Here is a 13517-nt window from a genome sequence, read left to right as displayed (position 1 = left end):
GAATCTGGCAAGGGTTCCCCTTTACAAGTAAAGAGCTTGGGCGGGGGGAGTTAAATCTTTTCCCCATGCACAGAGAGCCCTGACATGGTCCAAAAATGGCCCGACCTGTCATTTGGGAGGCAGGCCGGCCCATGGGAGGAGCTCGCCGCCATCCCTGCCATGTCACCACTGTCCTTCTGCCATCCCAATGCGCAGTGGTGGTTTTTAAAAGGTAGAGAAGGAAGATTTAACTTTCCCCCCGACCCAAGCCCTTTACTTGCACGCCACTCCCCAAATTTACCACCCCTCAAAATTTGCCACTGAAGGCAAGTGCCTATGTTGCCTATGCGTTAATGTGCCCCTGGTGATGTTACTATAATGTGCCGCAGCAGCACTTCAAAGCTTAACAAAGGCCCAGGCTGGCAGTGCCGGATGAAGTGGATAGAACAGGCAGGTGAGCAAGTGGGCAGACAGGAGGCAATGGGGGCCACAGGCAGGCAAGTGATTGGGAGGTGGGGCTGGAGGCAAAGGCAGCCACGCAGCCGGTGAACACTGTGCATGATGGCACACCACACAGCTTGGTGCCCTAGGCGGCTGCCTATGTGTGCTCAGTGGATGGGGTGGCCCTGATCCTAAGGAACCTTGGTTCACCAGGACCACAATTTGCAGGGATGTCTTAATGTGATGCCCTCATGTGATGGTTCATTTTCGTTAATGCTTGTGCTTTGTGGCTGACAACATCAGACTAGTGCATGAATGTGGAGTTAGTGGTTCCTGCATTTTTTTTTTTTTTGCTACCCATACTGTGCCCCTTATACCACCTCTGAATGTCGAAGTTCCTGCATATTGCACCTGTACCAGCACAGCAGTACTTGCAGTGTCCCTGAACTGCTGTTCTGGTGTATGCAACCCCAGAATGCAAATGGTGCAGTGGAGCAAGGCCAGCTGCACCTGCTCCTATCCACTTTATGCCTTGCAAAGTACACTGTAGAATTTGACTGTTGGTTTCATTGTTTCCAAGGATGTGTTCCTGTTTTTCTCAAGTGTCAAAGCACTTCATGCTGGGTCCATGTGTGAGAAAAATATGTATAGGAAGAGAGCACCCCACTATGCTGGGGCACAAGGCCATCAAGAGGTCACACACTGTACCCTCCCAATCCTTCATCTCCATCTCAGCTGGGTGGAGTGAAGGAAACACACTCCGCAGATTCTCAAAACACAATTCGTACTTGGACCACATAGTCCAGGGCTGAATCTTGTTTGTCTTTATAGAAAAGAGGGTGGCAGAGCTCAGCCCTGGTAACTCGGACACACAGAGTAAGCACAGAATTCTGTTTTCATGCTATGAATAGAGCCCCAAAGCCATGATCCAAACACACAGTTTAGGTTGCCTGCAGTTTTATTAAGGAAATTACTTGAAATCTGAAAGACTCCAACATAAGCACAAAATAACAAGCACGGTGGTTGTCTGACTGGCAAGCCAGACACATTTCTCTTTTCCTTACCAGGACACAAACAAAAAAAACCTTGGAGCAAAAGCATTAAAATGACCAGTTTTCTTATTACATATGATTCTGCTAGGTGGTGATTATGAAGAGATAGTTCTCGTGTCTTAATGTTTGTTACGATGCCCATACACTTCATTGCATAACATTCTGGTAAAATTCGTGTGCCATCTTGTATGGAGGCTAGGATAGGGTCAGTGTGAGCTCTAGATTTGTAGGGTTTTTTTGTTTTTTTTAAGGATGTAAAATAATCCTGATGCTTTTGTTTTGAAGCTATAGTTTACAATTTTTTTCCACTTTTTAAAATGAATTTTGTTTCCTGAGTCCCAGAGATTTTCATTTTTAAAACTCAGAATGTGTCCAGTGTTCCATTGTTTTTGCCTTAGATTTAAAAGCAACAGTGTGTGTGGTGGGGGGGGACTGAATTAGGGTTGCAACACTGGGGTGGGGGTGGCGCTTAACACTTTCCCCCCACACCATTGCCCTTTAAATCCCACCTCCTGAAGCTGATAGTAGCTATGTTGGTGGTAACAAGACAGGTCCAGATCAAATCTCAATTGATGGGAGAGTATACTGTATGCTTAACTCTCTGATTTTAATCTTTGGTGGGACTCTGCCCAATATTCACTATTTTAATGACTGTGTAATTCATGCATTTTAATTCCATTCTGTATTTCACTGAAGATGTGAACATTAATCTCATACTTCGTATATGCTTAGGAAACAGCAGAGTAAATGGGGAAATGGTAAAGATGGTGCTCAGTCAACTATGTAGAGCACCACCTGATGGCTGCAGTATGCATGTTCTTCACACCTGTGGAAAAAAGTTGGCAGGCAGGCAGAACAACACAAAGGGCAGAGATCTGCATAATGGTATCAGTGCAGTGAGGAAATGCATGAAGAAATCCAGTTCATTTTCCTAGAAGAAAACTGAAGTTTCTCATACACATATACATACAACTGAGATATCTCAGTTGGGATATCAAGTTGTAAATGTAGCTTCTGCAACTGACCAAATCTTAACATTTAAGACTTGAATTGCCTTTCTATAAATAACCAGTTCAGTCATTTTTGCAGACATGAGGTCAGCAGTGCTCGCGGAGTTACTTCCCCATTTGCTTCAGTGGAACAGACAACTCTGTGTGGCCAAGGGATACATATACAGAGAGCTGCATGTGGGCAGGAGAGCTTAGTATGTGTATGGAGTACATATTACAGACACGTCCAGTTAGCCTTCTGCAGCACACTTTAGTCCAAAACTGGAAGTGTGGGGAAAGTATTCTACAAGGAAAGCACTACGTTGTGCAGGGTTGTGCATATCTTTTCCCCTGTACGGGTTGTGCTGCTACTGTAAATGCCCTGGTCCACTACATGGGCTTCTCAGGGCAACCCGAGTGTGTTGAGTGACCTGCAAAGATTGTGTGTGCTGAAAAGCAGCCCCTTGAACTGATTAACAGTGAAGGTCTCTTTCTCTGAAATTCTCAGAAGCTGCTGCTGATGTTTGCTGGGGTTGGTGCTGCAGTTTATTTGGAATACAAAAAGTGGCTCATTTGCTCAGGATAATGAACTCCCTGGCCCAAGAAACTAAGGCTATTCACATGAGCAGCTGTACCTGGGCTTGTGCTGCCCTACCGGGGTAGGGCTGCTCATGGGAAGGGCAAGGATCGAGGCTGATCCCGGTGCTGCCCCACAGAGGAGGAATTCCCCCCAGGCTATTACCCCGGTAGAAGGGCGCGATCATGCCCTTTCTACCCAGGTACCTAGTTGTGTTTGTGCAGGCTGCAGGCAGCCTGTGTACACAAAGAGCTGAGTTGTGAGAGTGCCCGGCTGAGGGATAATCCCTCCATGCACTGATCCTAGCACAGTGCATTGAGAGATGCTGGAGGACTTCCTCCTCCGACTCCTTGCTCTGCCCCTCGATGCAACTCGGCTTGTGTGCCCTGCAAGTGGATGAGCCGTGGAAATAAAAGTGATTGTGTGCGCGACGGCAGGCAGGAGGCTGCGTCTCCACCAGCCTGCCTCCACACCAGCCCTCCCTCCGTGCCATTGTTACTGGTCATGTGAAAAACCTCACTGTTTTCTTTTCTCGCCTAATGGGAACATGACTAATCAAGCTTTCTAAAGAAGGTGTCTTGGTGTTTTTCTCCTGGATTGTGAATGGGCTGCCATCAGGAGGCAGCCTGATGGTTCCTCTGTCTGGGGAGAGTTGAAGGCCTGCTTCTTATTAAAGATGAACCTCCAGTGTGTTTGCATGTACTCCCCAATGTAATGTCTGAATGTATTACATCCGCCTAACACTCTTGACATAGCTATGAATTAAGAGCATCGGAGAACAGAGTTGGTAATTCATGAATTAATCGGGGGAGCCAGACAAATGCACATGGGATTATCCCCCTGAGCTACAGTTGTGCTTGCATGCAACTAGAACCATTTATGAATGAAGCTGGCTCCCTGACATCACTGTGAATTGAAAGTGTCCAGCATTCAACGGATATAGACATTACAGGTCTGTTGAAAGGTCAATTATATGATATTGTTGATCATTATTTCTACAACCCATACTTATATTGCTTGTCTCACTGAGCCCAATAACATCCTTGCAAGGTCAATTAGAATTGCTTCAATTTTACAGCTAGGGGAACGGACCCAAGGTAATCCAGTGGCTGCATGAGAACTTGGAGAGCTTTAGACCAAGGATTCTCAACGTTGGGTCCCCAGATGTTATTGGACTTCAACTCCCATAATCCCCAGTCCCAGTGGCCTTTGGTTGGGAATTATGGGAGTTGAAGTCCAATAACATCTGGGGACCCAATGTTGAGAATCCCTGCTTTAGACTCGGGTCTAAATCCAACTCTGCTCCCACTGAACCATCTTGGCTGCCATACAATATTAGATTCATACAGAATGTTCAGGAGTGCATGGAGATAATGAGAATCACTTTTGAAGAGACTTGTGGTATCTGCAGGAAGGTAAGGGTGAGAGGCAAGCTGGACTTCAGTGGCATGACACCTGTGTTAGAGTGCAGGTTGTGCCAAATTTCTGTAAAGCAAGAGGAGGGGTTAAAGCAAAGCATGGACAGGCCAGGTGTGTGGGTGCTGAGCCCTTCTTTGTCCACCTTTCTCCCCTGAATCTGCTTCTCTGGCTTTCTCCTGACAGGAGTTGCTTCTGGTTTCTATTCCCACCAGAGGAAAAATGGCTGAGGAGAAGTTTCAGGGAGAAAAGCATCCGCAGAGGATAGGTTCAGCAGCCTCTGGTTTGTCTGTCCAGGTAGTGTTTTAAATTGTCCCCCCACTTCCACACTTTACAGCATTTGGTGATGATGCAAGTCTTACACATGGGTCCATCACTGTCACATCGAGTTTGCCCCTGAAGGCAGCCCTGATTTGACTTAGCTTTTAACTCTGGTAGCTCTTCCTAGTCGTAGAGGTTTTTGATACAATTTTCATACTGGATGAGCCCGCCCTGGCTGAACCAGTACTTCCTACTAGCCCCCTCCCACTGGTAGAGCTGAAGCTGCTTCCTCCAGCACTGAGGCCTCCAACACTGAGGCCTCCTCCATAACCAAGGCCTGCTCCACCTGCCAGGCCCAGACCTGCCCCCAGGCCAATGCTGCTTCCACCACCGTAGCTTGTGCCTCCAGATGAATGGACCACAGCTGCAAAGACACAAGAAGAAAGGTTCAGAGTGTGAGGAACATCTGTTCTTGAGAAGAAAGTTGGAGCTGTGGAACTGGCTGATTAAAATATGGTCAGAATTACAGAGGAGGAGGGGAGAAGATGGAGGGGTGTGTATGTGTGTGTGAGTGGGTGGGTGAGGGAGAGGGGGAGATGGATGCTGGGAAACTCACAGTCATCAAATCCTTAGTAAATGTACAGCCCAATCCCTGTTTACTCTGGAGTATGTTTACTCTCGAGTCAGGCCCATTGATTTCAGTGGCACTTGGTCCTAAGGAAGCATGCCTAGGTTTGCACCCTGAGCAACCACCATAGCATTTGCGTGGTGCATGTTAGTCCAAACCCATGGCAAGTTGGTTGTGTGCACCACCAGCCCAATGAAGGATCTGACTTTTAATGTGCCATTACTCCATGTGCTGAGTAATGACATGCCATGACTCCAGTGCTTAGGAGTGTGCTGAAAACTGCATTCTCTGCATGGTGGCAGGTGTGGTCCACTAACTGCAGCCACTCTCCAAGGTTCCAGGCAGGAGTCTCTGCCAGCCCTGCCTGGAGCTGCTGCCAGGGACTGAACCCGGGACCTTCTGCAAGCAAAGCAGATGCTCTGTCACTGAGCTACGGCCCCATCTCCAAAGCTTGAGTGAAACATCTGAGGGGAAACCTCAGAAAGTATCATCTGATCCAACCCATGGACTAGCAATGTTTCTCTGATACAACACCTTTGCCATTATTTTGGTATCTTTTTGTTGCTAACAAGCAAACTGACTTTAGTTATTTCCTTCCTTCCTTTTGTGTTAGGAAGAAAGGAACGAACAAACAGACATCAGTGGTGTGCCATAATTTCTTAGAGGTGCATGACTTTATCTCACCGAGTTTCTGTGATCCATATATTTAGTACTTACAGATGTTTACTGCACCAACGCCCTCTCCAGCCAGCCTGTTAAAGGAGAGAAGCACACATATTATTGTTATTGTAAGTGGGAAAGCAGTAGCAATTCTGAAGCTGTTTTGCAGAAGCTCCAGATTCAATAATTGGCTGACATTCTGCACAATGGTACGGCGGTCCAGTAACACTGTTTGCATGCAAATTGCATAAGTTACACAAGTTGTGCAAACACAAAAATTGTGCAAATGATGTTTTACAAGAGTATGCCCATTGGAAATAATGGACTTACTCTTGTGTAACATTGTGTGTGTGTGTGTGTGTGTGTGTGTATGTGCATGCAATTTGTGTAACTTGTGTGTATACAGTATTATTGGGCTGATATACCTTTGTGTGGTATGTCAGTCACTGTACGCATCATTAAGAATCAAATCCCAGCTCAACACAAAAGCATTACAACATGAACAAAGCTCTGTGCACAGTGAGATCCCATAGGAGGCTGCATGTAAAGAACAGCATTTTGCATGTGCAACTTCCTTTCCAGGTGCAGAAGAGGATCATTAATCACCACATCAAAATGATAGTACATTCTGGTCTTGGGAGATACAGTCTTTCTCTAAATCATGTCTAGGTAAACTTCAATGCTCTTGAAACTGTTATCAGTGGAAAGTCCAATTACATCCTGAATTGACCTATTGTCTATCTTTCTATGGCAGGACAGCGTGGAAGTCAATTTTGACCTGACAGTAAGGAATCTTCACGGTCAGTTTCTTGTGACTTGTAGTTCCTGAGCAGATAAGACGATCTCCACAGCTCTCCTAATCTTGAACCTGAGACACTTTTATGATGCTCTGGAAAGAGGAGTCCAATGGGCTGGTGGCAACAGAAGCAGCCCTCTAAGTTTAGTCCAAGCTCCCTGTGCAGTTTGGAGATGAGGTCCCTTGTTTATTACTAGACAAATGAAGTTTATCCAATTCAACAGTATCTCACATGCTACTGTTCTTTGAGCATGGTGACTGGAAGTATTAAAACCATGGATGCTGCCATAGCGTAGACATAAATATTCAATACCTGAGGCTGAGGCTCTTAATAGTTCTATATTGGTCCCTGCCCCGTGCTGACTTACCTCCCAGAAAAGCAATGAAAATATTATAGCAGGAGAATTTTGTCATAACATGATGGAACACTCAGCACTTTTCACCATAATTAAAATCTAATTTTGGGGACCAGTCACTGAAAGGCACCTAGAGTAGGCCCATCTGCTGCATAGACTAATCCTAGAGTGCTAAGAGGCCCAGTGGATATCAAAGAGGAGAAAAAAGCCTGGACAAATGAGAGAGCATCCTTTATTTCCCCTAAGTGATGCTTTGTATTGGGAACTTCAACCCAGTCTGCAGTGAAGTATCTCGTCAACAGAAAACAGCACACTTCAATGTCTTGCATTCTACTCACCTGCTCTCTTCTCCTTCCAGCAGCTTCCTGTAGGTGGCGATCTCGATATCCAGGGCCAGCTTGACATTCATCAGCTCCTGGTACTCCCGTAGCTGGCGGGCCATGTCGGCCTTGGCCTTGTTCAGAGCCTCCTCCAGTTCCGCCAGCTTTATCCTGGCATCTTTAAGAGCAAGTTCGCCTCGCTGCTCAGCATCAGCAATGGCAGTCTGCAGATTGGCACACTGTACAAGAAAGGAAAGAGAATTGGGCAGGTCTTTTCATTCAGAACCTACCCTCTAAGAAAACTACTAGCCCAGGTCTTGCTAGTCTATCTGGATCTAATGGATTAGCATCAACAAAATGGGGGGGTGAGGCTAGGGTTGCCAACTGTCCCTCATTACACAGGATGTCCCTCATTTCAGGAATGAAATGTTGGTCCCTATAGGGACAGCATTTGTCCCTCATTTATTCAATAGCATATAATTCAATTACATATATGTCAATGATACTCAGGCTCTTGATTACCACTGCATACACCTCCCAGCCGCCGCCCTGCCCCAACTTGTGTCCCTCATTCTGGCAATGATATCTTGGCAATCCTAGGTGGGGGGGGGGGAGGGAGTTATACAAAGAAAGATCTGTACCCAACTTGCTTAACACCATCTAAACTAGTAGCACTACCACATCCTGTGGCAGTTAATTCTATAACTTAACTATATGTGGCATAAAGTATTTCCTTTTGTCTGTCCAGGATCAGTTTCCTTTTCAGTTGTTCTCATGCCAACTTGCTCCACACCAGGGGCATAGCTAGGGGAGAGGGGGCCCGTGTTCATCCCTCTCTCTGGCGGCCCTCCAGAGTGAGGGAGATAATGAAGGAAATAGGGAGGGATGGAGCTGGAGGGCCCTCAGGAACTGGGCCCCGTGTTCTTTGAACCCTTTCCCTCAATCATAGCTACGCCCCTGCTCCACACCTTGTTTGCTAAATTCCTTACAAGCATTGGAGGAGTTTTAAAAGCAGTTCAGGGTTTTGTGGAAGCAATTGCTGAGAAGAAAAGAAATATCACTGATGCCCGGGAGCCCTTCTGAGGCTGCTCTTTCTGCTCTCAAGAAAACGTTGAAAGAATAATGGCAAAGAAAAATATCCTGAAGCTTGGCTTTATCAATTTTATAAACAAAACCTTTTAAAAACCTGTTTTTAAAAGTATAACCCTCCTTTTTCATTTTTGCTTTGTGTAAAACTCGGAGGAAACTTAAAGATGAAAGGGACATTTCCTGAGAAATTGTGTTAGTCTTGTCAAAGTTCTTTTCTGCTTCCCTCAAAATTCTTTGGATGTTTTGCCCAGACAGGAGCATTCACATTTGCCTTGAAATGTTGCTTGAAATTTGTTGGCATGGCAGTACCTGCTTTTTCACATTGTCAATTTCCGAGTGGAGTCTCTGGATCATGCGGTTCATCTCGGAGATCTCGATTCTCGTATTGCGCAGGTCATCTCCGTGTCTACCGGCTGAGAGCTGCAACTCTTCATACTGAGAAGTGGAGGAGGCAAATGCAACATGGTGAATTCATTTGAACTCCCAAATGTAAAGTTTGAGTTTTGCTGAGAATGGTTGAGGAAATTGCTGGGTTTTGGTGGAAGTAAATGTGTGAAATTCATCAATAAATATATTTGATGACATTCCTCAGGGACTGGGAACTTCAAATTGAAATTAACATACCAGTTTTTCATGCAAAATAAAAATTTAGTCACATATCTTATGATGTGACAGTACCATTTCTTCTGGGAAATTTGTATCGTTAATGAAAATTGAATTCAACCACTTCTCCAAACTCCTTAAAGCATTGGATAATTCTTCTTTCAGCCCCATTTGCCCCACACTTAAGGATTCTGTCCCCTCTCACCTTGCTTTGATACCAGGATTCTGCCTCAGCCCTGCTCCTATTGGCAATGTCCTCATACTGAGCTTTGACCTCAGCAATGATGCTGTCCAGGTCCAGGTTTCGGCTGTTGTCCATTTGGAGAACAACAGAGGTGTCGGAAATTTGTGCCTGTAACTGGGCTAGTTCCTTAAGAAAAAAAGAGGAAGAAAAGAAAGTTCACAACATGGAAGACAGTGAAGAGAGAATCTCTCTCTCTCAGCCAGGCTTATATGCATACAGAAGAAACAACTTTGCAAGATAAACCATACTAAAAGTGATGGTGAGGAACTGGAAGGGAATGTGGATTCAACCCTGCTACTTGGGACTTGAAGGAAAATGGCCATTGCAAGAGACTCATTTGGTTTAGAACTCAGGCTTGATTCTTTGTATTGTGTCTCTCTCCATATTCCTTCCAATCCTACTTTTATTATTATGAGAGCGTCTAAGTAAAAATTAAGTAAAATATAGTTTGAATTAAGCTGGAGTTTTTTTTAAACAGCTGCCAAGATTTTAGAAGCCAGCCAATGCTGAAGTCCTAGTGCAATTTCTTTAGCAGAATGACAAAGCCACTTTGGGGAAATCACTGAAATGGGCAACACTTACTGGCCCACATCCAGACTAAGTTACGCAAAAGTGCTTTTCAGGAGTTGCTCTAAAAGACTCGTTGATTTTAATAGGACTGCTCAGGAATTATTTAGTCTGGATGTCAGCCACTAAGTACTTAAGAACAAAATACCAGGTATTTTGAAAACTTATAACCTTTTATTAATCATTGACATGCTTTACAGAAATAATGTCAGTGGAACTGACCACATTTCATGCTGATGGATTGTTATTTTTGGATATGATGTGTATATCTTATTAACTTAAGATATACAATCGATTATGTTGTGTATATTGGCTGGCATCCACACTAGCACTGCACTGGTGAAGCAGTGCTGGTTGCTGCACTAACACTGTGCCATCATGCAAAGGGTGTGCATGCAGTTTTCACTGGTCTCTCCTTCCCTCTGGAATCCACTGTGCCTCCCAAAAATATTCCCTGAGGGTCATGGAGCCCTATTTTGGGAGGGACAGTGGGCTTCAGGGGAAAGAGGAGATTGGCAAATATCACCCCTCTTCCCTTTGGCATGGTGGTACAGTGTTAGTTTGGATGCCAGTCATTATGTTTACCTTTGTTCCATTTTAATTTGGAGATTAAACTAAGGCCTGATTCATATGCTCTGGGAGCAGGTGTGCAAGCTGCTTCCCCATGCCATTCCAGGAATGTGTACATGGAAGGGTCATGCAGGTTAGGCAAATTAGGTGATTCCTTTTCAGGCCAGCATCACCCACCCTGGATTTAGATGATATTTGCGTTGGGAAAAGATCATGTGTAAACCACTGTGCCATGCAGTTATTCTTTTCAGACATTACCAGGGAGCACTGGAGAGACCGGACCATGGAGAACTGACTTCCTCACATGAATAGTTGAAGAGTAAATCTCTCAGCAAGCAGTAATTCAAGCCCCCCAATAGCAGTTTTTTAAAAAAATATTAATGTTATTAGAGTTAGTCATCTCTCTCTCTCTCCCGCCCCACCACGACAAAAGATTGGAAACAATTCTTACAGCTTCATAGAGACTTTTCAGAAAGTTGATCTCATCAATCAGAGCATCTGTCTTGGTCTCCAGCTCAACCTTGTTCATATAAGCAGCATCCACATCCTGGAAAAAGAGGATCAAAAAGGAACATTGCAACATATGGCTACAGCTACAATGAAATCAGTCTCCTCTGCTGGTCATCTATTGTTGCCAAATAGACTTTATATGCCTGGATTCAACAAATAACTCTTAATGTTGATCTAGCCCAGTGTTTCTTAGACTGAGTACTGGGAAAGCATATAGTTCCTCAAAAGATGAGAAGTGGTTCTTCCATTAGAAGACTGGCAATGGGAGGCCAGCATCCCTGAAAGATATTTTGTCAATCACTACTAATTTTCCCCTCTAACACTTCAGGGAAGTATGGGATGTGTTTAAGGTTGCACACTCAGTTCAGAGGTGAGAACCAGAAGCTAAACGTGCATGCCTAGAGAAGGCTGCTCAACTTCGGCCCTCCTGCAGATGTTGGCCTACAACTCCTACAGTCCCTGGCTATTGGCCATTGTGGCTGGGGATTATGGGAGTTGTAGTCCAAAAACAGCTGGGGGGCCTAAGTTGAGCAGGCCTGTAAGAGCATGCCTCAGCATCTTCTGCAGAACATAGACTGGAACTTTGTGGCAGACATGCAGCATTCCTCAACACCTCTACTAACTGAGCAAAGAGGCACCTTTTTAAAGTGGTGATTCTCTTCACTGAGCAGGGGGAGAGCAACTGGCCCTATCTACCGCCAGCACAGCATCCCTCCAGTGGCTGTTGCTGGTGCCTATCTTATGTTTCTTTTTTAGATTGTGAGCCCTTTGGGGACAGGGAGCCATTTTAAAAACATTTATTTATATTTATGTACACCGCTTTGGGAACTTTTGTTGAAAAGCAGTATATAAATATTTGTCGTATTTGTATTCAACAGCTGTGTTAATGAGGAAAGGTTTCCCTGAAAAAAACTAAAACTGAAAATTACTGCCTAAACAAAGTAAATTTTTTAATTCGCTGATTTTTTTAAAATTAGCACATCATAAAAAGTTCTTATCTACTGCAAAATAGTTGATTTTGCTTTCTCAAATATATAACCTTAACATTTGTTACAGCTGCTCAGTAGCTGGCATAAGGACATGACTCAATCGGATACTGTTCAGTACTTTCATTAATGGCTGGAATAAAGGACAGTGCACCTATACGCAAATTAATTAACCATATAAAATAAGATGACCTGCAGACATTTGAGAGAGTAGGCTGATAGTCCAAAGTCTGTGATTAGGGGTGATGATAAGACTACATTTATCAAGGACAGAAGGAAAGGGTTTTTATTTTTAAAAGTACAAATACATATAAGATGGGATGGAAGATAACTGGCTATTCATTGGAGGACACAAAGGTTATAGTGAAAAACAAACTAAATGTAAAGTTGTATTATGATTGATGGCAAAGGACGGACCCATTTTTAAACAGTGGCTTACATGCCCTGCACCATAACATGAGCATTGCAGAACTCGCTGTAGGACTCTAATGCACACCGCAATGGTGCTGCACAAGAAGACTGACCTCTTGCACTATTTCACATTGCATGTGACTTCCATCGTTCCCAACTGAAGTAGTACGTGATGTATGCTCACGCCAAGACACTGTTCTTCATTGCAAGGCCTCGGAGTCATTGGTGCCTCCCAATGACCCTATGTGTGGCTCAATGACTAATTGTTTATTAGGCTGGTGCAAAGTTTTAGCCAAAGCCAAATACTCCACTCAGCTCCCTGGTACCATGTAAAGGCAACCATAACCACCATGCAGTGCTGCACTTTGCCCAGTGCTGGTGGGGCTCCTTTAAGGAAACAGAGCCCTGTCAAGTGCCAGCACCCTCTCAGAAGGTGCGCACAGACTGCTGGGAAATATAGTTCTTCCCAGCACTTTCCCCAGAGGAAATGGGTTTCCCTGGTGCGAACACTGCTGGGAAGGACTACACTTCCCAGTAGTTTGTGTCAGTGAGCACCACCTAAAATGGTGCTGGAGCTTGACAGGGCTCTGTTTCTCTTGAAGCCCCATCTCCCTGTTTGGTACTAGGAAAAGTGTGGTTCTCATAGAGAGGTCAGCACAATGGGAAATGGCTCTCACATGCCAAAGTGGCTCCCTCCTGATAAACAGTGAAGAACACAGGTGTGAGAGGTCAGCATTTCTGGTACTGCCCTCTTGCGCAGCACATGAGTTAGAGCCCTGCAGCAGCACAACTGGTTCAGCAATGCCCATGTTCTGCTGCGGGACATGTCAGCTTGTATGAATAAGAATCTATAAGGGAGATTGCCACTTCCTACATAAATGTTGTCAAAAAATGTGGAAGACCTTTAGCCAGGGACTTGTACAACATAAGGATTAAAGTAGGCATTTGTTTAAACGTCAGCCCCACACTGTCCCAAATGTATTTGTTTATTTAGAATATTTATATACCACTTTTCAGTTATAAAAAGCTTCACTATGTGAATCAGAAGAATCTAAAGAATCA

At 44.6% G+C, this 13517-nt stretch overlaps 1 protein-coding gene across 3 annotated transcripts in view; it reads right to left on the bottom strand.

The window, feature by feature from the left end:
- Positions 1-1360: 1360 nt before the first annotated feature.
- The window catches only part of LOC128342726 (keratin, type II cytoskeletal 5-like), a 30497-nt gene continuing 18340 nt past the window's right edge, over positions 1361-13517 (bottom strand). For all 3 annotated transcript variants that reach the window (XM_053290463.1, XM_053290464.1, XM_053290462.1), the window contains exons 4-9: positions 11000-11095; positions 9373-9537; positions 8874-8999; positions 7494-7714; positions 6061-6095; positions 1361-5139 (exon numbers count right to left, since the gene is read on the bottom strand). In XM_053290463.1, coding sequence (XP_053146438.1) covers positions 4880-5139; positions 6061-6095; positions 7494-7714; positions 8874-8999; positions 9373-9537; positions 11000-11095 — 903 coding nt within the window. In that variant the 3' untranslated portion in view covers positions 1361-4879. The remainder of the gene's footprint in view (positions 5140-6060; positions 6096-7493; positions 7715-8873; positions 9000-9372; positions 9538-10999; positions 11096-13517) is intronic.

This window comes from Hemicordylus capensis, chromosome 2, assembly GCF_027244095.1.
Source record: "Hemicordylus capensis ecotype Gifberg chromosome 2, rHemCap1.1.pri, whole genome shotgun sequence".
NCBI lineage: Eukaryota > Metazoa > Chordata > Lepidosauria > Squamata > Cordylidae > Hemicordylus > Hemicordylus capensis.
The sequence above is the reverse complement of the archived record's forward strand: the minus strand, read 5'-3'. Positions and strand labels throughout refer to the sequence as shown.